Raw genomic sequence first — 26,429 nt, forward strand, 5'->3', positions numbered from 1 at the left:
AGCTGGGCGCTGCCCGGTCCGGGCTGCGGGGAGCGTGTCCCGGCTGAGGCGGGCTGGAAGCCGCCTGCGTCCCGCTCCGGGCTCTGGCGGGACCGGCGCCTTGAGGCGGCTTGAGCGCGAAGGGAAATAAACGTGCGTTTTCATTTTTGTGAGTGGAGCGGGGGGAAAAAAAGCTATGTAAAACCTAAATTTCATATAGATAACCGATGTGCAATAATCTCTCTAGTAGCAGAGAGGAGGAACGGGTTAGGATGCTGTGAAGCAGGTGTAGGGGTTTGGTCTGGTTTTGGATGGAGCACCCTTGCTGGGCACCCCTCTGTTGGCTGTTGAATCTCAGACTACTACTTCTGTCTGTGGTAAATGGGTATAGTTAAAGGTGTCCAGTATTAACTGGAATGAGTCTTCTACCTTGTGAGAGAAACTGACTTCTCAGCTGGTGAGACTTAAAGTCTAATGATCATCATATGATGACACTTATGTTGGGGTAATGCTGGTGCTTACTGCCAGAACAGTAAGATAAATGCAGCTGTTGCTAATACAACTGGACTTCTCTGTAGCAGAGTTTCTGCCCCTCAGATAAGCTGAGGCTGGTTACTTGAACCCTTACCAGACAAGCATGCAAATCCACTGGTCAGGTAGGATTTTTTTTTGGGGGGGGGGTCCAATGTTCTCTTAACAAAGGTAGTTTACCTTAAAATGCTGCGTCTTTTGCCTCAGAAGTCTTCTGTAACTTCCATTAAAAAGGCTGCCCAAAATGGACCAAATCTGAGCTGAGCATGCAGGCTTAGATTTGACCATTGCATGCTAAGGAATGGGCATATGTATACTTAGGGATAGGAACACCTGTGTAGATAGGTGAGATAGAGATGCTGATTTGATTAGAGAAAAGTAATTATGAAGCTATGTATTGTAGCTGGCTGTGAGGACTTACCAGGCCCTGGTAAATTGAAAATATGTCCTTGTGTCTGATAGTGACTTGTTAGGCAGTTATAATGCTAGCAGGTCTTCTGATCAGCTTCCATTAGGACCTTTCCAGGAGGTGGGTGAGGCAGTAGGTGGCTAATTGGAGAGGCAAATCAGAATCCAAAGAAAATCTTTTCAGCTGAGAAGGGGATTGTTTGAAGGAGTCATCCACCATATCTGTTCAAAGAATCACTGCAGTTGCATCCAACACAATGGTTCCTGAGGCATAATCAGGTTTACAAAATTCTCAGAAGGTTCTGAGGATGTGGTCAAGTCTAAAGCAGAAATTTCTATTAATAGTAATGCACTAGAGTTTGCAATTGGTGGAGGAGAACCAAGTGATAGAAGTGGTAATGTGGTGGGTTACCCCTGGCTGGATGCCAGGTGCCCACCAAAGCTGTGCTATCACTCCCCCCCTCAGCTGGACAGGAGAGAGAAAATATAACAAAGGGTTTGTGGGTTGAGATAAGGACAGGGAGAGATCACTCAACCCATTACCATCATGGGCAAAACAGACTCAACTTGGGGAAAATTAACTAAATTTATTGCTAATCAGCTGGAGTAGGGTAATGCAAAATAAAACCAAATCTCAAAACACCTTCCCTCCACTCCTCCCTTCTTCCTGGGCACAGCTTCACTCCCAGATTCTCTACCTACCCGCCCACCTAGTGGCGCAGTGAGATGGGGAATGGGAGTTGGGGCTGGTTCATCACACATTATCTCTGCTGCTTCATCCTCTGCAGGGGCAGGACTCCTCACACTCTCCCCTACTCCAGCGTGGGGTCCCTCCCATGGGAGACAGTCCTCCATGGACTTCTCCAACATGGGTCCCTTCCATGGGCTGCAGTTCTTCAGGCACAGACTTCTCCAGTGTGGGTCCCCCGCAGGGTCACACGTCCTGCCAGAAAACCTGCTCCAGCGTGGGCTCCTCCTTCTGCAGATCTGCAGCTCCTGCCAGGAGCCTGCTCCAGCATGGGCTTCCCATGGGGTCACAGCCTCCTTCAGGCACCCACCTGCTTAGCATTGGGGTCCTCTCTCCCTGGGCTGCAGGTGGATATCTGCTCTGGACCTCCCTGGGCTGCAGGGGGACAGCCTGCCTCACCATGGTCTTCCCCGCGGGCTGCAGGGGAATCTCTGCTCTGGTGCCTGGAGCACCTTCTCCCCCTCCTTCTTCACTGACCTTGGGGTCTGCAGGGTTGTTTCTCTCACATGTTCTCACTCCTCTCTCCAGCTGGTGTTTCTGTGCCTGCTGCAACTTTTTTCCCTTCTTAAATCTGTTATCACAGAGGTGCTATCGCTGATGGGCTTGGCCTTGGCTGGCAATGGGTCTGTCTTAGAGCTCGCTGGCATTGGCTCTGTCAGACATAGGGGAAGCTTCTAGCAGCTTCTCACAGAAGCCATGCCTGTAACCCCCCACTACCAAAACCTTGCCACACAAACCCAATATGGGTAAGGAGGATGTGAGTGCTAAATGAATGTCAGGTGAACCATCAGAACAGCAGCTTAACTAGCAAACTTCATGACTTAGGGTATAGGAAGGCTCAGTGTAAAGTGGAGTGAATGCCAGGTGGTCCAAGTCTTAAATGAAGAGGTGGTTCTGCTGAGGGGAATCTAACAGGGTCTTGTGTGCTTTTCACTGCAGACAGGAGACTGGGAGAATGACAAGCACTACTCTGATAGTCCTGTGACTTAGGATACTTCTCATCTCTTGTGCTCTTACTTGAAACAAAGCTATTGGCTGAGCACCAGAGGTTGTGCTCAGCACTGTCAGTTGGAAGGATGGGCCAAATGCCAAAAATCTGGCATCAGCTTCCTTTTCTGAAGGTAGAGATGGTTATCCATTCTAATGTGTGCCTTCTGCTATGTTTCCAAGTATCTCTATGCATCTGCAGTACACAACCCACTTTATCATTGAGAAGAGCATTACTTGCCAAAGTGCCTGCATAACCCTATTATTGGAGACTGCAGACAAGTAGCTGCTATGGATATACGTCTTGCTTAAGGCCTTTACATCACAAGCAGATATGGAAAGAAGCACTATAAACAGCTGAATGTAATATATGCAAAGGGTGGCAAGAGGAGCTCTTAGATTTTTGTCTCTGTGGTAAAGCAAATAAATGCACTTGGTGTCAAGGAAGGGGGAATCAAGGGCTGTTGTCTGGACAGGATGTTTGAGATAAAACCCATAGCTTAAAATATGAAGTAAATGAAAGTGCATAATATGCTGTAGTCATTGAATATTGTTGCCAAACCTACAGATTTTTTTCTCCTATTGATGCTCTTCTCTCCTGGTGAATTTTACAGTACTAGGACATTTGTGTGACCTGCTGGGTTAATCCAGTTCTTGGGAATGTTTGTGGACTTTATTCAGCAAGGCTAGCAATATGTGAGCACTACAGAAGCACGAATTTGCTTGGATAACGAAGCACTAAATTCCACATCCAGAGAAAGCCAGCTTGTTCTGGAAACAGTACTGATGGTGCAAATCCTGCTTGCTGGCTAGTTTCTATCAAAAGAAATGATGAAGGGATAGCATGAAGGTAACTTGTAATCTGCAAGGACTTTTGAGAAAAACCTAGATCTTGCATGTAGACTAAGGGATTATTAGTAGAATCAAGACCCTACCTCTGGGGGAGGGGAGGAGAAATGCTAAGAGGTCTTAATGAGCTACTGCTGTGAAACACAACCAAGCATAAGCTGCTCCTCCTCTACCTCAGCATGGACTCCACAGAAATACAACTGGGGGTTGTGTTAGAAGAATCGGATAGAACAATGTGTCTAAGTACCATAACTGACAAAACAAACTGATTTTAGAAACCTGATTTTGAGGCTGTGTGTGGGTTCAAGGGTCTCAGGGTTACAGAGAAGCTGGATGAAGCATAGTGGCAGGCCTAGTCAATAAACAAGAGGTACCAGTTTCAACAGGATTAACTTGTTTATAGGAGCTGGACAGCTAAGTGATGAACAAAGCATCTTCTCCCATCTATCTGTTGTCAGCCCTGGTTGATGGGAGCATAGACCATTCCAGTTTCCCCTCTTCTGAAAGGATGTGCCTTGCATATGCTGTGGAGTGCCTGAAGATGAAGTGTCTCAGCCGAAATACCCTGCAGACCTTCACTCTAAACTGTGGGATTTTTGGTTGGTTGGTTATTTTGGTTGGTTGGTTATCTTTTAGAAGCTTCTAATAAAGCATCATAGCTGGTGCATGTCACCTTAAATCTCAAAGCTCAGATATTATGGGGCCAGTTAAGGACAGACTATTGGCTTTAGAGCTGAATCTCCTGCTGCTCTGTCAGTTCATACGGCATCCTTAAGCAATAAGGTGAGAGGTGAAATACTTTATCTCTTGAACAGAACAAGTAGGTCTGAGAGACAGGACAATAGACCTTTACCTACCTACCATGAAGTCAGGAGGCTTCATGAAAGTGTTAACTAAGACCTAGCTTCTCCAACAGTGTACTCAACCCTTAATGCTGATGTGTCACACAACATCAAGTTTTCTCCTGTGAGAAGTCTCATACACCTGTCCTATGGCTAAAATGCCTATGGATGAGACTTTCTTCCTAGGAAGGGACAAGACAAGTTGGAATACTAAGGATGTAGTGTTAATATTGCAGCCTGTGTTTCTACCTCACAGACATCTTCTGTGCTCTCTCCGAACAGGGTTAGCTGTGCTTTAAGGGAGGGCACAAAGATCACCATATGAGTGAGAACTAGTTTTCTAGTAGCTTGAATAGCAGATCAATTTGCAAACAGCTTCTAGCCCGGCTGATGAAAGGTAAAGTCCAGAGCAGGATAGAAGGCTGGCACTTGTCCTTGCATGCTTCTGGTGGATGGGGCATCCCCATAATATGGTATCAAGACCATCTTAGAGGTTGAAAATGAAAGCCTGGTCAGGATTACTTTAGAGTCTGGATTTAGGAGCAATAATGTAAACTTCCTCTAATGTAAATCACAAATATGTGTAACTACATTTACCAATAGGTGAACTTACTGCAGAATAGTCATCTGTGAAACTTGACTAGCTGTTTACTAGGACAGCTACTGAATGAGCTGCAGTGGACCTCTGAAAATCCTGGTTAATCCTTTTTTAGCTCTTGTATAGATCTTTTTGTACCACCTTTTTAGATTTGTCTTGTTTAGTTATTCATTGCCTTTCTTGCTGCATATACAAGGGAGAGCTGGGGTTCTTGGTAATGACTAATCTTGAAGGCAAGAGTAAGCCTTGTATTAGGCATTATGAAGCATACTGCTTAAGTGAGGGCTGAAATTGCTGTAGAAGAGCCTGGCTTCATAAGGTGCAAACAGAATTGTCTTCAGTCTTCTAATGACAAATGAATGTAACTTGCATCTGTTACAAGAGACAGTATGGGGTGACTCCTGTGACAACGACTGCTACAACAGTTTATGTTATGAGACATATGGTAGCTGGGGGCTAGGAGGACGGTTCTTCAAATACTGCTGAAATGAATGTTTAAAGGACAGGTTTTTGGCTCATGGGATCATCAGGCTGCTTAAGCAAACCGCAGTACTTGACACTGTGGCCATGACTACGTGGTTTTAGCTTGGGTGAACACAAGAATAATACACCAAAATCCTGTTGCTCATACAGATACATTTGTGAACCAGTAGAGAACACTTAGAGTTAGCATAGGCTATACAGAACATACACAATCTCTCTCAGTACAGCTTGCACACACCCAAACTGTAAAGAAGGATAATTCTGCCAGCACTGGACACTTAACAGCATGCAGCTGAAATAACCTATGATAACAGCTTCAATATGTGTCAAGTTCCTGCTCTGAAGAAGGGAGTGAAAAGCATGGTTATTGGCAAGAGTCCTTTGCTATACTAACTGGTAAGAAGATCAGAAACAGTCCTTTTAGGCAGGAGGGAGTTAGGAGTACAGTTGGAAATGAAGTGTTTGAGCTGTTGTCTAGTTCAAACTAGTTTGCATCTGAGTAAACACTAGCTGCCTTGACTAACAACTGCTTTGCTTCCAGGTTGTTTGGTATATCCAGTGAGTCTCAACAAGTAGTATTGACAGAAGCTCAAGTGGTATGTACTGCAGGCGCGTGGCCTGAGATTCCTCATTCTGTGAGTAGGCAGGTGATGATTTCCTGAGCAATAGCTAGAACAGACAACTGAACTATGGCTCAGGAGCCACTGATTTATGCGGCTTCAGCACTGGAAACTGGAGAGAGTGGTATACAGGACTGGCCCCTTAGCATGCTGTCTTTCTGGAAGACTGATATAAAGAAACCTCTTGTGGGTAATATAAATATATAATCTAATAATAAGCCTGTGTTACCAACTGAATAGCTCTCTATCAAGAAATAGCATGCTGAGATATCTATCAATCTTTCTGGAGTTCAGATGCTGATATTGCTGGTACTAAGAGTGAAGGGGTTTCTTAATCTAAGAAATGAACTAGTAGGTTGGAATGCTAAATGGTGAACAGAGATTGGAAAGGCTGCTACCAAGACCTGTTGCAAGATGCTGTGTTATTTCTGGAACAACTCAGTTTGAGGTGCACTAGCTAGGTGACTGGACATCACCTTTGGACACTGAAGTTCCTGGTGGAAGAATAGCTATCAAACAGACTATGACAGTGCTAGTTCCCTTAAGCTTGAGATTAAGTCTTCAGGGAACCAGATAGCACTAGCTCATGAAAAGCATTTCTCTTTCTTCCTTTAAAGTAAGCAGAGGTCAATACTTGCTAATTTATATCATTCCAAGTTGTTAGTCAGGTACAGCTTGTTTAAACTGGTCATGACTTCTCCTGAGCCCTCTGTTATAATATTCCTGCAACAGCTGTATTTATTCCCATGGCAAGTGGAAGGAAAATCCAAAATAGAGCTAGTGTGGTAGCTGGGTTGAGAATTAACTAATTATCTCATCAGAAATTATGTGCTCAAAAGCATAGTACAATGGCAAAATGTACTGGTCCAATTGCACCACTTGAACTGAATGACCTGTTCAGTTCCAGCTGTTAACTTAGTGATGTTCACTTGGCTGTGATTCCAGTGATTCAACTGTGCAAAAAAACACTTTCAGGAGCTTAGTTTGAATGTCTATGGTCTTGCTGAAGACCAAACAGCTCAGGGGACACTGATGCACAGATATGATGAGAACAGACTGTTCTGTTCAAGTGATGAAATAGCAGTTAGCAAATTGACTGAAATAGTAAGATGCCTGGGTAGTTTCACAGGCATGATCCTGCTCCTGCAATGGTACATGCCAACATCTGTAGCTGACATGGCTAATTAGAGTACTAAGATCTTTATCTACTTTGCAGTTGGTTCTTGGGGAAGGGAGCAGCAAGCATGAAGGAGGTATTCCCTGATGTGTCCATTACGACACTTCTATGCCACTCAGCACATGAATGTCACTCTTCCCTGTTTCTCATTACTGGTTGTATATGATAAAGACAGCTGGACTATGTCCCATATCCTGCAATATGTAAGTAGAGTTGTAGCTTATTCCAAAAGGGTATTCCTGTTAGCAGAGGAAGCCCTTGGCATAAGGCTGCCTTAATACCTGAGCGAAGTATTGATCCATGTCTTAGTTGAGAGGACAGAATATCAAACAGGGCTTAAAGCAAGTTGCATGAAAGAAGTTCCCTCAAGTAAAATCCTGCTAATCTAGAAATATTCTGGCCAACAGGCCAAGTGCCTGGCTTAACTGGGGCCATAATACCAAGCAAATGATCTTTTAACCACAAATCATGTTTCTAACTGTGGCCTAAACAGGACAGTTAAACAGGGTTTTTGAACTTAGACTGAAAACACTGGTCTTGGTTTCCCTGCTATCAAGGAATCACAGGAGAAACTGAGTGGTGGGGGCATCACTAATCTAGACTTTACTGATTGCAGGAATGACAGATCACTTGCCAGGCAAGATAGGTCAACACCCTTTTCAGTTGTTGCTCTTACAAGACTAACCACAGGGTCTTGGGTTAGACTTAGCAGTGTAAGAGCCTGTATTCAGTCATCTTTCCGGCAAGTGATGCTGCTCTTGCATTCCGGACACGGCATAAACTGGAAAGGAACAGTTCCCAAGCTGTCTGTGAACTCTCTTCCATCACTTGTCCTCTAGCAGGTACTTGTTATGTATATGTGTGAACAATACATACCAGGAATAACCTACCTATAGGTAGGGCTAGTATCTTTCATGTATATTAGTCACTGGCTATGCTAGTTTCTAACAGACTAATTTGATTGTTTTAATAGAGGAAACAAACTAATGGTAGTGCTTGCATCAGAACAAGCAGCTGGAATTTTCCATCTAATTCATAGTAATTGTGTCATGTTACAGAAGGTTTATTCAACTTGAACTCTTAGACACTGTCAGATGCTAAAGCAATGGGTGTTCTAGTAATGAAACACAACACTTAAGCTGATATTTTATTTGACTCCTTGGCATGAATGACCCTGTTTAAAAGGCAAAAGTCTGAATAGTACATCCACGTTTCTGATTTATTAATGCATGCCTAGTGCTTCTCAAGGCTACTTGGGGCACTACCATTGCAGCAGGAACTAGGCAGAAAATGTGATAGTCAGTTATGCGCATAGGGATTTGTTAGATGCTAATGTAAGTCAGTCATACAGGGGCTCACACAAATGCACTATTATATGTCTAATGTGGGTAGAATGCTGCTAGTCAGGGTACTCCATTGTTGGTAAATGTATCTGGATTTACAATTTTAACTCTTGCTAGTCATTGTATTGCTGTTTAGCCTTTAGTCTATTTCCTCAGCCTGCGAAACTGAAGTCTTGAATTTACTCAAGTGGATAGCTTGTTTACCAGCCTTCTGAAAACAGCTTTTCTGTCAAGAACTTGATGGCTAGAGATATTTCTAAGGATACATTGTGCAGGTCCTGACACAGCCTTCTAACAAGAAGAACTTGACTAACTCTTCAAGAAGGTATGGAGGAGGGAACAACCTGCCTTGGAAGCATGTTCAGCACTTGAACTATTGCTGTGCTTCTGGTTACAACTTCATCCTAACAGGCTATATTGCAGTTGGCAGTAAAAGCTTCTCTTGTCTTCTCCTGGCCTCTCAGATTCTAATTTGAGGTTAATATTTACATGCAATAACTCTTTAAGCTGAATCATGTACTTGCAGAATCAAGGGACAAAGAAGGAGCACAGCCTGTGAAAAGGACAAAGTATTAGACTGCTGAGCATATGTTTAGTTTATCTGCCTTGCCTCTGACTTTTTCAGTGTCCCTAACCTCCTCTCAGGCAAGCTTTCATCAACACTGAAGCAATTATCTTTGAGGGGAAAAGCCCGTCTGTTGGTTGAGGGTTATTGTCCAGTCTTTAAATCCCATGACAGACTACAGCCATAATGAATATTCTTAATCCCCTGTGCACAGGACAAAAATATAATCACTAAGGGTAGCTACCATGTTGCTCAAATAAGGAATAATTGTGAAAGCATCTCTTAAGGGAAACTAAATGTTGCTTAACAAAATTGTTTGGCATGTGCTTCAAGTCTTGCTAAGAAACAGGTATTTCAAGGACAACTTGTCACTAACAACAGTTCTCCTTGCAGGGAGTTCAGAGAAGACACCAAGAGCACAGTACGCCCGAAGTCTTAAGACTGACTTTCCCAGGGTAGATGTGTGGAAAATTAAGTACAATGCTTGAATGGAGAATTGCCTGACTTGAAACAGTACGTAACTGTTCATGTCAAGGCCTATACGTTGAGGGCCTGAAATGGCCTTTCCCCAAGGAGTGGTCAGTACTTGCTCTTCACAGGATAGTCCATATAGCAAAAAAGGAAGATACTATTAGTGGTATTTTAACAAGCCCTTTCCGGAGTAAATTGAAAAGTGGGTGGGCAAAATGTGGTGTGTATCTACTGATACAGGCAAGGGTTTGGGACACTTGTCCCAGGGTAGCAACATCCATAAATCTGCAGTCTAAAACTTTTGGAATACTGCGTTTAGAATAGTAGTTAAAATGGGCCATACAATCGCATAGAGAGTAATTAAGCTGTGGTGATAGCAATGGACTTATCTACATGGAGAAGGTTCAAAAGGCATCATTTAACAGTCTGGTGACATAGCTGCTGTGGGAATGATCATGTTCTTCAGTCACGTCTTCAGTTATAATGGCATAGTGTCCTTGCATAAAAGCACATGCATCTCTAACCCTGCCATACTGCTAGATGGCTCTTTTCAGGTGGACTCAGAATTCAAGTGTAATAGAACAGTTCTAGACTCTTGTTGCCTTACTCCTGCAGTCTGAGTAAGGAAATACTAAGGGACTGAGTACTGTGAAAGGAAGCTTCCAAGCAAGAACTACAAACAGAAGACTTTAGCTTCATTTTAGTTATTTGCATGTAGAGCACACCAGCATTTTCCATTAAGATAAGCCAAACTTAAGTGCGACAAAGACCTTTCACAGCTTTAACTTGTGTCTAAAGTGCAGAAGCCAAATTTAGTTGTGGCTGAGACTCTTGTACTGCAAGCAGACTAGATTACTGCTAGCTCAAGCTACATAATGTTGCTCCCCACTCTGGTGAAATTTTAAGGTAAAGCCTGAGGCAGTTTTGTGCTAGTCTTGTGGCTTAACTACGATGTCAAGAAGTAGTTAAAATATGAACATGTATTAGGCAGCCTTTGTCTATTCTTGCATTCTTAGTTGTGCCAGTTCTCTTGCTCCAGAGATATGATTCCCAAAGACATTGGGTTCTCCAAAGGTACGATAAATAACTGTCATGTACTGTGAACTCTCAGCAGGTGAGATGAGCTGTGCCAGACCTCAGATAGGAGAGTATGTCCTGTAAGCTGTCCAGAAAGCCCTCACTAACCTTCTCAAATTGCATTGTTATCATTGAGAATGAGCTTCTCCACAGTAAGATGGGGTATTTGTGAGGGTTCAGCCAGACTTGTGTGTACCCCTGCCCATCTTCCTCCACCTTGGGGCTCTATACAAATAAGTGGTCTGGCTTCCATAGGATGGAGACAGCCTAGAGTCTAAGGATGGCAACTGCCCATCTGGATTTCTACCACTTTACAGTTGCTGAAGTGAGGTCTTGCTTGTGCATATTTGCTCCTCCCTAGGTTATTTGCTTGTTATTGCCTCTTAACTTTACTTCAGACTGAGATACTTACTGTGGTTGTATAACACCAGAGCTGAGTGTAGCTCTACCAATTAAATTGGGGAAGCAGAATTACTGAGAGGTGGGACTCAGTGTCTTGAGGTTGTTGTTTCTCCTTTCCAGGATGGAGCTGGGCAGTGTCCTAAAGGTGTGACACGACTCCTAGAGAGCATGTCTTAGCTCTGTTCTTCTCCAGGCCTTTTCCTTCTGTTCTCTAAACAGTAACCTTCCAGATGCGGGTGGGTGTTTAACTAATGATTCAACCTTAACTTTGTCTTTCCTTCCTCCCTGTTTCTGAAGGACTTGATAAATCCAGGGAGAAGCTCATTATGCTGAAGTCTAAAGACTATCTCTACCCAAAAAAACTACCATCAGGCAAGCTAATCTAGTTTTAGAGTAGAATTCAGCTGGCTTCATTTTACCTGCCTAATGTGTGGTTTTCAGTGGGCACACTCCTTTTTAGCACTGGTGCAAGTATCCTGCAAAATCCCTCTTGGCTGTAATAGTTTCCCCATTGCTCCTTTGTCAGAATGGGCATGCAAGCCACTCTTCTAGTGATAACATTTCCTAAATAACCATGGGTTGCTATATCAACTCTTCCTCTGACATCTAGTTCTACTCAGAACCACTTGAAATTTTCACAGCAACACCTTTGTTCCCTTGCATCAAATGTTCCTTAGCTGTGGCCAGGTAAGTTGCTTACAGAGGAGAACAGGTATAGCTGCCAGAGATCTCTCCCATGAGCACTTTTATCTCTGATTTACTTGAGCAATGCTAAATGCAATTCACAAAGTATCTGGTAAGCAGCTAGATCTAACTTTACTTATATTAACAGCTAGTTCCCTAAAGGCCTTCCTTCTAGCTAAATGGAAATGGAGGCCTTCAGGGTGAAATTCTCTCTTTAAGACCTAGGAATTTGTGTTCTTCCTAGGTTAAGAATCAGTTAAGCATTGACATCCATTACACTGTTAGTAGCAAGCTGGATGAGTCAGTCTATAGCTATTGACTTAGCAATGAATTGAGGGAAGAGGGGAAGGCAGGAGTGAGAGCAAAACCCTGAAAGTAACTTCCAAGTAATGGATAAATCATTAGCTGTGACTAAGGCAAATGAGGAATAGGTTATTAAGAATTACAAACCTCTAATGCTAGAGGACGTGGAATGCTTCAGCACTTATGTCTCAAATGGTGTGCTGGATAATAGGGGTGGCTTGGTCTGTGGCTGCTTGCCTGGATATAGGGGGAATTACTAGTAGAGGGTAGCCCAGCTACTTAATCATCTAAACAAACTCTTGGCTTCATTTGTCACCCTAAAATTCAAAGCAGTAACTGAAGCCACTCCAGTACTCCAGACAGAAGATTCATAGAATGTTTTCTGTAGCAGAAGTGAATGCCCAGTTCTTTCTGGCCAGGTATAGATGATGTTCAGAACTCTATAAAGACAATACGAGTCCCTGTATTTGGTAAGTGTGAATCAATGCTTCAGCTGTGTAGGAACAAAACATGGTGATTGCAGATTATTTTTTAAATGTATCTTGCATCTCAGAGGCAAAAGGGTCTCATAGCATAGAGTTACAAGTCAAGTCATACTAGTCAACAATTTCTATTAACTTGCAGGTGTTTTTTTTTTAAAACCCTCAGGTTACTTGATTACTGTTAAGGGTGTAGGGTTTGGTTTGGGGTTTTGTTGTGTTTATTTTTGCTGGAATGGTCTGTCTGCAGCCCAAGGAATTTATTTGCTTTTACCTGTTGGGTGGTATAACCTCAGACTTCTGCTAGTTATAGAAACATGAATAAGATCTACTGGTTTCTTTGAGGTGTTCTGGTGCCATCTTCATGGGTGTTTGGAAGAGAACCTAGCAAATGTTTCTTGCATTCCCTCCTATCCTCTACAGAGATGCAGCTGGCAGCGCTGAAGAAGAGAGCAAATGTCTGAGGTTCTATAAATAGCTTTAAAGGGTAAAAAGCTAAAGATTGACAGATTAAAACAGGGTGATGCAAGTACAGCCTGTGGAATTAGGTCAGTGTGGTCTACTGATTAGGTATTACTGAGGTGACTGTTCATCACCTAGTGGCCATAACTTCATGCTCTCTGTAGCCTGAGATGAATAGTCAGTGAGTCAGACTTCCTATATGATCACTACTAAAACTTTCAGTGTTCAGCAGAACAAAACTGGACTAAACAGGTTTAATAAGAATATTTCTTCTTCAAGGTAAAATACTGTGTCTGTTTACTGATTGTTACTTGGATTTTTAAAAACTACAGCAAGCATAGCTGACGACCATCCCATCATGTCCACTGAAGCTGAAACTACAGCCAGCCAGCCTGAGCAACAGGCTCCACCAAAAGCACAACATTCAAAGAAGGAAAAAAAGAAAGGTAAGAAATGCTTACCTCTAGAACACCTCTAGTCAGTGTCCCTAATCTTTTGCACTTGCCTAAAACTAAGATCACTCTCACAGCATAGTTAACTCTGAGATTTCAAGCCGACTGGAAGACTGAGTAAATAAGCTAGTAAAATAAATCTAACCAGAAGGCAAGCTTTTACCTTGAAAGGTTTGTTGGTTTTTTTAGCTTTAAGTTATAAAGCTCTCAGTTGCACTTGTTAAATGACTTATTTGTTGAGCCTGGCAAGTCACCAAAAGCCCAGAGCAGTGAAAGCCTCCCTGAGGAGGTGACCAGATCCAGGATCATCCAGGTAGCTGTCAATCTGAACCTGAACTTGCTTCTTCCCCTACTTCCAGAGAGGGAGTGATATGCTAGACACAGATACAGCTTCTAGTCCAGAGAAGCTAGAAAGCTCATTTTGTGAGAATTACTGTAGATCAGATAATAAATGTTTTGATAGATTAGGTCATGTAAATAGAATTACCTCATACAGAAATAGATACCTAGGTACACACTCAGAGTATGTTGAGCATGCAGGGAAGAAAAACAAGCAATTCTGAGAAGTAGCAGGAACAGCAGAAAAAGTAAATCAGCTAAAATCCCAAGTGATTACAGGGATGGGGGTACCAGGACTTGTAGAAATGGTGATGCTGATAGAAAGTTCTAGCGCAGGAACTAGGAGGTTCTTGCACAACAAGAAGAGATCTGACTACGCCAGAATGAGGAGCTAGCATCAGAAAGGCTTATTGAGCATCTTCTATGGCCATGGAAAGTACCACCTCTGCTTGGTGTTTTTGCTTAGCACTTTATATCTAATTGGCTGTTGCCTATAAATATTTCAGTCTTTTATATGGCAAACAATTGTTCTGAAGTTCCCAAACATTAAGCACTGGGCTCCACTCTTTGAACAGAGGCCAGATTCTGCAAGAGCACTGTGACCTTAAAGAGTAACTTTCTTGCAGTGCACACAGTACTAGGACTATGGGTTGTTAGTCAGCTATACTCAAGGGACAGTTTTAATATGTACTTATATAATATAATTTTTCAAAGATCTCAAAGTCACAATATAGACATTTCTTTCTTAAGAAAACAAACAAAAAACAACCAAACAAAACAAACCCCCAAACTAAAACAAACAAACAAAAAAACCCACAAAACCCAAACACCAACAAACAAACAACTTTTCTCTGCTTCCAGGGCTAGAAAAGACAGATGAATCTCTCTTGGCCAGATTCAAAGGTGATGGTGTAAGATACAAAGCTAAACTGATTGGCATTGATGATGTCCCAGAGGCAAGAGGAGACAAAATGAGTCAAGATTCAATGATGAAGCTGAAGGTAAGGGCTTGAGCTGGCATGTAAGGAACAACTTCTGGGTAGCCTTCAGAAAGCAGATCAAACGGTATTTGAAGTTGTGCCAAAGTAACAGCTTAATGGTAACACACACTAATAACAGCACCATCCTAGTCGGATGTTACTTCTAAAGCTGTAAGCCTTTGCTCAAAGAACATTATTCCTCTAATAGCTTGGGACCGCTCCTTTAAGTCTCTTACAGGCATCCAATATGGATGCTAATAGTATGAACTTGATCACAAATAGTGAGCTTGGGTTTTGGATGGGGAGGGGGGAACTCTGTGCAATTTAACAGACCTCAAAGCACAAGTTGGCATCCTGCGGCAGTAGTGACACCAAGAGATCAGATAAACCAAAGAATAAATGAGACCCTGCAGCAGCAAAGATGATTACTTCTGGGGTGCAGAACACTCGCATAGCTTCAGTCAGGCCAGGAAGGCTGGTAAACATGCTGCTACTGCAGCAGTTTTGTGAGCTAAGATAAGTTTTAAAGCTCTAAAATATTTACACATGAAACACAATCTAGTTCTGAGGTATCACTTCAAACCTAGTAAGGCATATGTTGCAAGAGGAATGCTGCTCTAACTGTACAGCTATATAGGAATAACTAGATTAGTGCTAGTACATTCATAGCCATGGGCTCAAGAGGAATGTAAGGAAACAAGTTAAAGCTCAATCTGACACAAGTCTCATCAATACTTTGATATTCATCCTCTTTAGGGAATGGCAGTGGCCTCCCGTTCCCAGGGTCAACACAAACAGAAGATCTGGGTGAACATATCCCTCTCTGGTATCAAGATAATAGATGAGAGAACTGGGGTAAGATATGACTTATCCTCTTGCTGTGATTCTTAAAGCAAATGAGGTGCTTGGAAGGTAGACCAATCTGAACTAGATTTCTTAATGGCATCATGCCCCCCTTCCACATACTAAAATGGGTTTGTGAAATGAGTTGTAATGCTGAAGCCTCCTGCCACATCCTATTGTGGTTAGTCAAAAGCTGATAAATCTGAGTCTTGAACTGAACCCTTCTAACAGTCTCAGTCATTATAACTACAGATAAGAGCAACTATTATATCTCCAACAATTTAAACAGATAGGTGTTTTTTTTCCAATTCTAGGTCATAGAATATGACCATCCAGTAAATAAAATCTCCTTTATTGCTCGGGATGTAACAGACAATCGTGCTTTTGGCTACATATGTGGAGGAGAAGGCCAGCACCAATTTTTTGCCATAAAAACAGCACAACAGGTATGGATCAGAAACCCTTTTCCACTTGCTATGAATAATGCTATTGTGTAAACACTTAACATGTGGTAAGGGTGTCGTGTTTTACTGGTAGCCCTATGAGGTAGGTATAGGGGAGTACCAGCCCAGGTGGATGGACTCCCCTCCTAGAGGCGGGCAGTAGGAATTGAACGTATCGCCGGAGGCTTCTACCTTGTTCAGCTTCTCTGTAGTCTGTGGAATAAAAACACTGAAGTAGCCTTGCTTACTGTGATTAACCTTGCTTGAAATGTCCATGCACCATGGAAATCATTAGTGAGATGAACAGAGCCATTATCATGGGCTTTCCAGTACAGTGGCCTGTTGCTGTCAGTGAGAATGCTAGTTCTTGAGTCAGATAGGCAGAGCTTCACTTGGAATTAACAGGGATGATGTTAGAACTCCACTAGTCTAGTTGTCATGTTGCTTTGTCTTGTGCAGCAGTGAAAACAGACTTACTCAATTGCAATAGTGTTTCTGGGGTGAGTGAATGGCAGGTCTGGTCTTCCTAGAGTTACTTCTTGAAGGGATTCTAATTCTTCTGTGCTAGGTTTCCCCCATGCAGAAATCCTGTATTCAGGGTTTGTCTCAAGAGAATCTGTACATAAGCAGCACTGGAAACAAGCTACTTAGGAAACTGCATAATACTCAGCAGTAATTCTAAATGACCTGAACTTAAGTTAGATATTTATCATTTATTAGCTTGTCATTATAATGTCTTTATAATAGTCATTATAATGACCTGATGAGCCAAGACTTCAAAGCTAGTAATTTCTTCCTACATGCCCTCCTGGAGAAGCTGTTGGCAACTTCAGACCCACTACAGATGGGACTGAGGGGCTTCTTGTTGGAGCATGTTACTACTTTAGTAACAACTGTAACACCCTCTCCTAAGCCTGTTTTATTAGTTTATAAGAGTCCTGTGTTGTATTGATTTCACTGGAATTGTCGATTAAGTACAAAAGCCTTCTGTGTGTGCTCTGGAGTGGAGTCTTCTCTTAGAGCTTTTCACCATGGGGTGCTTCTTGCCAGCCTACAAGCTTAGCCAAGCTGTAGATAGCTCTTGACTTGCTGCTAGTCGTTTTTGACACAGACTTGTCTAGCTGAGAAGTAAGGACTTGTGCAGCTCTAGACTGCTGCAGCTGTACTGTTTGTCAAAGTTGATAACCCTTGAAATGGCTTTTCCTGCAGTTGCATGTCTAAATACCTTGATTGAGAGGATGATGCTCAGATACAAACAGTGAGATCTGTTCAACAGATTCTCTGCTTGAGCCAAAGGCAGTGGCTGAACAAGGGGAGTTGTCCTATCATAGGCACTGACACAACTGCTGTATGCCTCAAGCAAAAGTTCTAAATTGGTATAGCTGAACATGCCACCATCTCAGCAACCACTCAAAACATTCACGTTAATGGGTGTGCAGGGAATGCAGTGCCTTTCTAATTCACACTAAGTTTTCATCCTGATGCAGATACCATTTAATGCAGGTGTCTACTGTATGCATTTGAGGTGATGATAATCTTACCTTATGCTTGTCTTGCTGATTTACTATTTGCATCCTGTTTAAAATAGATGTAGTATTGGGTATAGAAGCTTTCTCCAGGTTCAGTGTTGGAGTTCATAGAAAACAGACGGATTCATAATGTTTTTCCTCTCATGAGAGTACCAGAGAGCTTGGATAAGCTTTGCACTTTTGAGGAAATCTGATTAGGATTTGCCATGCACTAAGGAAGTCTTGTGCTACAAGCTTTTTAGCAAAAACACAGCAGGTTTAGCACATATACAGCCACTTTCCCTGTGGAGTTAACAACAGTTACAAGCTGGCTGTGCCCCATTACCCTTGGATTCTGTATCAGCTCTCTTCTGTGGAGGCTAGACAGTCCTTTTAAAATCTTGCTTTTCCTGTTGTCTCAACCTTACTGTTGCACCACTTAGGAAAGTCTGGCTTGCTGCACAGCTTGCTTCAGTAGAAGTTCAGGGAGAAGTAGTACATGGCCTAAAAGCTACATTCTTTTCCAGGCTGAGCCTCTGGTTGTTGATCTTAAGGACCTCTTCCAACTAATATATAACATGAAACAGAATGAAGAAGATGAGAAGAAAAAGGTGAGTAAAATTAAAGAAACTGCATTGGATTCTGCATAGAAATAAAGCTTGCTTCAGCTTTGGCTTGGCTTTTGGGCTCTTGTAAGACTTAACACTGAGGTTTAAGTCCAGGATCACTTGAAGTTATTGGTTGGTAGTTGTACTAGCAGCTTGATTACTTCCTAGATCTAGTAAGCTCTCCAAAGCAAAAGGCTTTAGATAATCTACATGATGTCTAAGTACTAAAAGCTGCCTTTTCTTCTTTAGGGTGAAGAAGCAAGTGAGACTGAGGTAAGCCATTCCAACTCACCCTCACTTAATTAGGTATGCTGCTGCAGCACAACTAGCTTTGACTTTCTTTACACTGCCAGCATTATGGAGGCAATGTCAGATGCCCAATTACATTGGAATGGGAGTAAAAGGGGCCTACGGAACTAATAATAAGTAGTGATCTCCCTTGTACTTCCTCTTTCCATCGCTTGCTCTTTGAAGCTTGCAAGTCCCTTGCTTAAGGCAAGTTTTGATATTCCAATTATTGCTGACATTGTTATCCATCTATTACAGAATGGTAGCATAGCACTACCTGCTGATGAGGCTGACAAAATGAAACCGGTAGGTTAAATTTCTGAACTTTATGCTGATGCCATTAAGGAGTTCGTAACTGTCTGTCTCCACATTGTGTGGAAAAGGCAGTATTTATACATGTGTTTACACTAGATGTTCATAATGCTTGATTCTTGCTCATGCAAGAACTCTAACAGATACAAATTCTTTCAATATTTCTGGCTTGAAGGGAGTTGACCAGATGGACTTGTTTGGGGATATGTCAACACCTCCTGATGTAAGCAGTCCCACAGTAAGTAGAATCTAGCTTAGTTGTATTAAGTCTTGCTTTGAGAGCAAACTAGTCCTAGTAATAAGATTTGGTTTTACTTTGTTAGTCCTGGTTTCTGGTTTCACCGAGACACCTGTCTAGCTATCATCAGTGTACTAGTGTCTTAGGGCTATAATAGTATCTACTTACTAAGTAGAGTAGCTAATGTCATTCTTAGCCAGCAGAGCTCACTTGAGACTGTGTGACAGATAATCCTATATTATTAGTCATAGAACGGGTTTGAGTTGGAAACCCAAAAGGTCATCTAGTTCCAACCCCCCTGCCATGGGCAGGGACACCTTCCACTAGACCAGGTTGCTCAAAGCCCCATCCAGCCTGGCCTTGAACACTTCCAGGGTCAGGTCATCCACAACTTCTCTGGGCAACCTGTTCCAGTGTCTCACCACTCACAGTAAAGAATTTCTTCCTAATATCTAATCCAAATCTACTGTCTTTCAGTTTAAAACCATTACCCCTTGTCCTATCACTATAGTTGCTAATAAAGAGTCTTTCCCCATCTTTCCTGTAGGCCTCCTTTAGGTACTGGAAGGCTCCCTGGAGCCTTCTCTTGTCTTATGCTAAACAACCCCAACTCTCTCAGCCTGTCTGCATAGGGGAGGGGCTCTAGCCCCCGATCATCTTCATGGCCCTCCTCTGGACCTGCTCAAGCAGGTCCAGGTGGTCCATGTCTTTCTTATGCTGTGGGCCCCAGAGCTGAACACAGTACTTGGGTAGGGTCTCACGAGAGCAGAGCAGAAGGGGAGGATCACATCCCTCAACTTGGCCACATTTCTTTTAGTGCAGCCCAGAATGTGATTGGCTTTTCTTGTCTGTGAACACACATTGCTGGGTCATATTCAGTTTTCCATTCACCAATACTCCCAAGTGCTTATCCACAGGGCTGCTCTCAACCCACTCATTGCCTAGTCTGTATCAATGTTTGGGATTGCCCTGACTCGGGTGCAGGACCTTTTACTTGGTCTTGTTGAACTTCATGAATTTCACATGGGCCCACCTCTCTAGTCAGATGTCTTAGAAATATGTGCTAGCAGTACATGCCTCTGCTACTATGAAAGCTATTACAGAAACTTTGCTAAAGACCTTTAAAGCTGAAGTTCATTTTAAGGACAGGTGAATCCTTAAGTCCCTCAGAGTGGACTTGTGGCCATTCTAGATGAGTAGCCCTAGCTCAAGATGTGGTCCAACTGGACAGAAGTGTGCATAAACCTTGTCATAGCTCAGTATGACCCCCAAAATCCTACCAGTTTATTCTGGCACTGTAAGCTGCTATCAGCCATGATCCAATTGGTGCTGTCAGTCCAGCTAGTGACCAGGTCTTACCCTTCTACTGCCTGCTTGGTGGGAGAGATGGCATGTTAACATCTTCCACTGTCAAATAGCTCTCCAATCTTACTCTGAAGCTGAGACTGCAATTTGAAGTCACACTAAGGCAGTGTGATTTCACAACTTGTCAAAACAAATGACTAGAATTCAAACAGGGGTTCCTGACTCCAGTGAAAGCCTAGGTGTAATTAGTGCTTGATGACTCTACAGTCTCTAGGCTGTAGAATAAGTATCTGATATTTAACTAAAGGATCTTAGAAGAGGTGCTTTTAACATTGAGTTTCTGTAACTAGGTAGCTGTGATTTGACCACAGACAGCAGTGCTTGCCCCAGTGACTTTATAAGAGGAAGCTTTAGTGCAACTTCATTGTGACATTGAATACTTATTAGTATAATGTATTGGATACTAGGATCAAGCTTGTGTACTATGCAGCAAGTCCTACATAAAACTAATTTTATTTTTCTTTCTGAACAAATAGGAAGCTAAAGAGATTCTGTTAGTGGATCTAAATTCTGAAATTGAGACCAAACAGACTTTTACAAAAGAGGATCTCTTCTTGAATGACATCACAACCTCTCTTCCACAACCAAAGCCACAGACACCCTTCTTGCCTGAGAGTTCTTTCTCTGCCAGTCTCAGCTTCTTTCCCACACCTAACCCAGACCCTTTCAGTGATGATCCTTTTGCACAGCCAGACCAATCTGCACTGCCTTCATTTGGTTCTCTAAAATCTCCTGATCGGAAGAAGGAAAGTCTGAGTACCTTGACACCCATGGGTAATGGTGCTTCAAATGGTGATACTGACTACTTTGGTAAACAGTTTGACCAGATTTCTAATAGAACTGGCAAACAAGAAGCACTAACAAGCCAGTGGCCACTTGAGAGTAAGTCGCCTGCAGCCAGAATTCCAAATGGGGTACCAGAGAGAGAACAAAGTGGCTTTCTTAAAGCCCCATCAAACCTGTTTGTGGAAGGTCCTTCCAAAGAAGTATCTCTGCAGAATGGAGTAAAGCTGGATTCTGAAAGCAATATCCAGCTTGTGTCACATGAGTCTATAACAATTAGCCCACCACCACAAAGTACCAAGCCAGGAAGAGGAAGGAGGTCTGTCAAGGTGAACAACATTAAAAAAGTGATATGCATGCTCTTACTGGGAGAATCTGGGTGAAAGAAGCTTTTCTTTCATCATACTGTGTAACTAGCTAAATAGCTTCACAACGCATCTACTTCTTTTACCTGCCATGCTTACCCTAACCTCTCTGCAGCCATGATATATTCTAACATTAATGAATGCTTCATAGTAGCTATGGTCACTAAATTATATACTCTCTTCCTTAATGCTTTCATACTTCTGTAAAGGTCTGGTAAGTATGCTGCTATGTATATTGACACTTGATAAAATGCCAGAAACTGTTATGATAGCTGTATGCCCATCAACCTGTGGTTTCATAACAATGAGGTACTAGTACTAGCTTACAGAAACCTGTGTAGTTTCTCAGTATCTGCCTACTGAGGGCAACCTCAGTGACTTGCCTTATTAGACACAGGGTGGCTCTGGGTCAACTGCATTTGTCTTGCACTCAAATGATGCAAAACTGTTGCTGACATTGCCAGAACTGCAGGGGTCACTGCAGACTGAGCAGGAATGTTCAGAGGGGTAGGGGGCAGAGGGAAGCTTATTATGATGACAAATAATTCAGTTACTTTAAGTCTTATTCTTTGCTGTTGACTTGTGACTACTGTATATTATACTTACTTAATGCCATGCATCTCAGTAGGCATGAACATAATGAAGTTTGAAACTCTTTTATACTTGGTCTCTAAAGGATACATCAAAGCTCCCTGCTCTGCTCTAGCTGAAATAAAAGCTTGTAGCTCTGGACTAGGGAGTCTTGATCATGCTAGCATGTGTTCTGCCATGCCATCTCACAAAGCTTTTTTTTTTTCTTTCTAGACTGCATCGAGTGACTTATTTAGCTCAGACTTCTTTGTGCCAACTACAGAAAGTGTTAGCTTGACCTCAGTTGCACAAACAGGACCTGTGCCAATTAGTTCACTGGACCTCTTCAAAACCAGTCTTACCATACCATCTCCATTGGGTTGTCTAGGTTAGTTCACAAAGTGAAGGTGTTGCTCCAGTCTAAAATACCTGGTAACACTAAAACAGGGTTCTAGTTTTCTTTTACTTCATGTGTAGTGCCTTGTCCTTTGATCCATGTGCCCTAAAACTATTAAGTTCCTCTGTCTGCCCTGAACTATTAAGTTCTGTGAATAGAGGCCTAAGCTCTGCATCCTTAACTGGAACAGGGTTTTTGCTTAAACTTTGACAGCAGATTGCTGCTTCAGGTACACAAGGTTAAAGTAAGCCAAGCACAACTTGAGACGCTAGGGTTACACTGCTGCAGAGTCTTAATAATAATTTACACAGAAGTAACTATATGGCAAATGCATCTGTCACTTCTGTGCTAGAACTAAGTATGTTCCTCTGTTACATCAACCTCAATTCTGTTCTTTCAGGACTGGAATGCAGCAAAGTAAAAAATGTTAACCTCCTTCTCCCCTCCCCCACCCCCAAGAACTTGACTTTTAAGTATAAATCAACACATTTTTGCAAACAGTACATGAAAAATGTTTTGTGGGTACCCTCAGAGTTGATACACTCTTGCTTGAGGTCTTCAGGTCACTGGAGTGCTGTGTAACAACAATCTCTCCCCCAGGTGGCTTGCCAGTAAATCCATCGCCATGGAGTGCACAGTCACCTCCCTTCACTCAGGCTGCATCAGTCTTTCCTGGATCTATGTTATCTGCTCCGCCTACAGGATTTACTCAACCACTTGCCTTTAGTACTCCAACACTGCCAAGCTGGAACAAGCCTACTGCCCCTCAGTCCCCTATTCTCTGGGCACATCAAGCACAAGTTCCATCTACTTCATGGGCGCAGCCATCCAGTGCTGTAAGATCCTTCCAGAGTAGTGCGCTCCCATCGTCAACACTACCTGCTCAGATACCATCTGTACTGTCTTCCACGCCAACGACAACTAGCCCACCTCCGCCACCACCTAGAACTACCCCTCAGAAGGAGCTCAAGAAAGAAAGTGATGCTTTTGTTGATCTGGATCCACTTGGTGATAAAGAGATGAAGGAAGTCAAGGAAATGTTTAAAGAATTCCAGCTGACAAAGCCACCTGCTGTACCAGCAAGGAGAGGAGAGCAGCAATGCCTTTCAGGTGCTTCTGGAGCTTTCAGCAGTTATTTTAGTAGTAAAGTAGACATTTCTCAAGATAGTACAGGTCATGATGACATGGAAGCTAGCAAGTTGTCTGCCAAAATGACTGGTAAATTTTTTTTCTTCTGCTTCAATAGCTGCTCAGGAATTGGGATGGTTGTTCAGTAGTCCTTTCTGATAGAACTAAAAATCTGATTTAATGGTTACTGAAACAGAGGGTTGAAGGACTGTGTCCCCTAATAATGTTACAGAATTGATCAATGTTAGTGGCCAAACACTGACATCTAGTGTCTAAGATACTTGACTAGAATGAGGTAAACTAGGTCTGTATACAATGTTAGAAGTCCCATCTAGCTGAAGTGCAGTGAGGGACAAGCAAGAGATAAAATTGTGGGGTCACTCAAAGCGACTTGTGTGGGGTTTTTTGTGTATGTAATTAGATGAGCTTTGGTGTTGCTATGCAGGCAGAGCTGAGTACTTGTTAAAGCTGTTAAGTGATTATAGCAGTATATCTCTTTTCCTTAGAACCACCAAAGCCTGTTCTCCAAAGTGTGCTGCCAGCTGATGGCCTATTTGAAAGTCAAGCTAAAATGGACCTTTTCAGTGACTCATCTGTAAGTAGTAAAAAAAAGAAAATCCAAACCAACACTAAAAAATACAACCCTTCTTTCTTCTTAACAGGAGAAACACAGTGCCTGTTTTTTTGAGCACTGACTTAGTTCTGGCTTTAGAGGCCATGGAACAAAACTTATTGCATGTCTGAGGCTAATATTTAATCTAACAGAAGGCATTTGTTGCAAGAAGGCTAACAAAGTATGATTCTGTTTGGCTTGGGCCCATAACCAGTTCCCCAATCTGCAAGCCCTAGCAGGAAGTTCTTCAGTATTGGGAGCTTCTACAAAAGACTGTAAAATAATGTAGCTGCAGAAGTCTTCCACTTCAGTTATACTTAACTTTCTGTGGAGTAGACTGAGCAGTGCAGACTGTGCAGCTCTCTTGCTGAACAAATAGGAGGCTCCCATGTTCAGTATCCCCTGTGGGAAGAAGTGGCTTAACCAGATCGCTCCATTTGGGACACAGTACTTGAAGCCCTTGGTGTAAACTCTGGATCCTAAGAGATCTAGCATTTGGCTAAAACAGACCTCATCATGGCTATATGGGCTCTGCTCCAAAGAGTGTTCAGTAAGGACACATGGCTTTTCTGAAAGATACCTTGCCTCAGACTAGGATAACTGCTAACACTGCTTTAGAGCCCTTTTCTCTTGTTAAAGCAGTACAGGTAATGTGTATTTAGCAGGGACTCTGCAGTATTCTTTCCAGACGGTGTTTGGAACAGGAACTAGCAGATAGAGCTACACAGGGTAAACCTGGAAACCCAGTAACAGCCTGTGATCTCTCTTTCCTTAGAAATCTCAGAAACCACCTTCTGGCCCTTTTGGTGATCCTTTTGGCAACCCATTTGCATAGATCAGGTAAGTCTTCCACCAGCAAGGAAACCTATTTCATTCTCTGAAATTGATTCAGAAAACCTTTGGTAAAGAGCTGGCTAAAAACTACACTGGCTTAGCTCTAATGCTCCTCTAAAGTACGGCAAACAGTCCCTAGAAGAACACTTCTAGAGTACAAGTACATCTACACAGACTTGTACATAGCTGCATTCTGGCTAAGCCTAGCCAGCTTCACTTTAGAAATACAGATTTTATTCTTCCACAGACTTAAATCTCAAGGCCACAATAGATCTAGATTTCCTTTCCTTGATGAAAGTTAATAAGCAAATACATGCCGCAAATAAATTTCAAAGGGGCTCACTAAATACCTTCAGATATCTATTTAGGAGAGTGTTAACACACAGTGCCCCATACAACTTTCTGAAGTTTAATCCCCTAAATAATTGTGGGTTTGTACTCTGGGTGAATTGGTGTAAAAACAGAATAACAACTATTATGAGAGTTTTTGTTACTGGAAACTAATGTAACTCAAACTTTTGTACCCTTGACTAGAGAATGTGAACTGTCAAACTAGCAAATCTATTCCACTGCCACACCTCTAAGTCTTCCCCTGAAATACGGTCTGGCTTCTAACAAGACAAGTCTTGCTATTTATTGCTTTAGTTTTTGTTCTGAGTGGCTCTAAGCTAGTTTAAGCAATAAAACTGTAACTTACAGCCATCCTAACCCTAAGTCCTTTTCATCATACTAGGCATAACCAGGAAAGGACAAATGGAGTAGTAACTGGACCTCTTCTCAACATGATTTTTCTACATGTTTCACTTTGCTGTCTGCCACTCTTGCTGCTGTTCCATGATGTCTGTAATCTAAAACATGCCCAGGTGGATTGAAACATGAGCCCTCAAAGAACATGCTGTGAAGATGATAATTCAGGGCAAAGCAAATGTAGAGCTGGACTCATGCTGGACACCCAAATTCAAACTGGTGAATGGTAACTTTACTTTAGTTCTTTGCAATCTTCCAGAGAGGAGCTTAGCAACACTAAGTCATGTGTCTTGTAAACATGGTCACTACAATTCCTTTTTATGTAGTGCTTACTGTCCCAAAATACAGGAACTGGATGTACCTGGGGAAGAAGTGTTGCCTGCACATCAGGGAACTGAATTAGTAGCTAAAAGTCCACACTTTAAACAACTAGGTCAGTTGCCTGTTATCACAACAGCAGCCAGTTGTAAAGTTAAGTGGACTCTATGCGTTTCTAATTGGTGACTGGACATATGACTTGGTCTCTGAGCCACAAAGGTGTAAACTGTATGGTAGGGGAAGAAAAAATCCAATACTTGTCTATTGAACTCAAAGTAAAAATACCATTC

At 42.4% G+C, this 26,429-nt stretch overlaps 1 protein-coding gene across 1 annotated transcript in view; it reads left to right on the forward strand.

Moving 5' to 3' along the window:
- DAB2 (Dab, mitogen-responsive phosphoprotein, homolog 2 (Drosophila)) overlaps positions 1-25,075 on the forward strand; it is a 25,493-nt gene extending 418 nt beyond the window's left edge. The window contains exons 2-14 of the mRNA XM_010585809.1: positions 13,288-13,454; positions 14,661-14,800; positions 15,536-15,634; positions 15,937-16,068; positions 18,101-18,184; positions 18,431-18,454; positions 18,728-18,775; positions 18,957-19,019; positions 20,861-21,496; positions 22,337-22,481; positions 23,100-23,609; positions 24,134-24,222; positions 25,016-25,075. Coding sequence (XP_010584111.1) covers positions 13,367-13,454; positions 14,661-14,800; positions 15,536-15,634; positions 15,937-16,068; positions 18,101-18,184; positions 18,431-18,454; positions 18,728-18,775; positions 18,957-19,019; positions 20,861-21,496; positions 22,337-22,481; positions 23,100-23,609; positions 24,134-24,222; positions 25,016-25,075 — 2,118 coding nt within the window. The 5' untranslated portion in view covers positions 13,288-13,366. The remainder of the gene's footprint in view (positions 1-13,287; positions 13,455-14,660; positions 14,801-15,535; positions 15,635-15,936; positions 16,069-18,100; positions 18,185-18,430; positions 18,455-18,727; positions 18,776-18,956; positions 19,020-20,860; positions 21,497-22,336; positions 22,482-23,099; positions 23,610-24,133; positions 24,223-25,015) is intronic.
- The last annotated feature ends 1,354 nt before the right edge of the window (positions 25,076-26,429 follow it).

The sequence above is a fragment of the Haliaeetus leucocephalus genome, unplaced genomic scaffold (assembly GCF_000737465.1).
Source record: "Haliaeetus leucocephalus isolate CR32 unplaced genomic scaffold, Haliaeetus_leucocephalus-4.0 Scaffold120, whole genome shotgun sequence".
NCBI lineage: Eukaryota > Metazoa > Chordata > Aves > Accipitriformes > Accipitridae > Haliaeetus > Haliaeetus leucocephalus.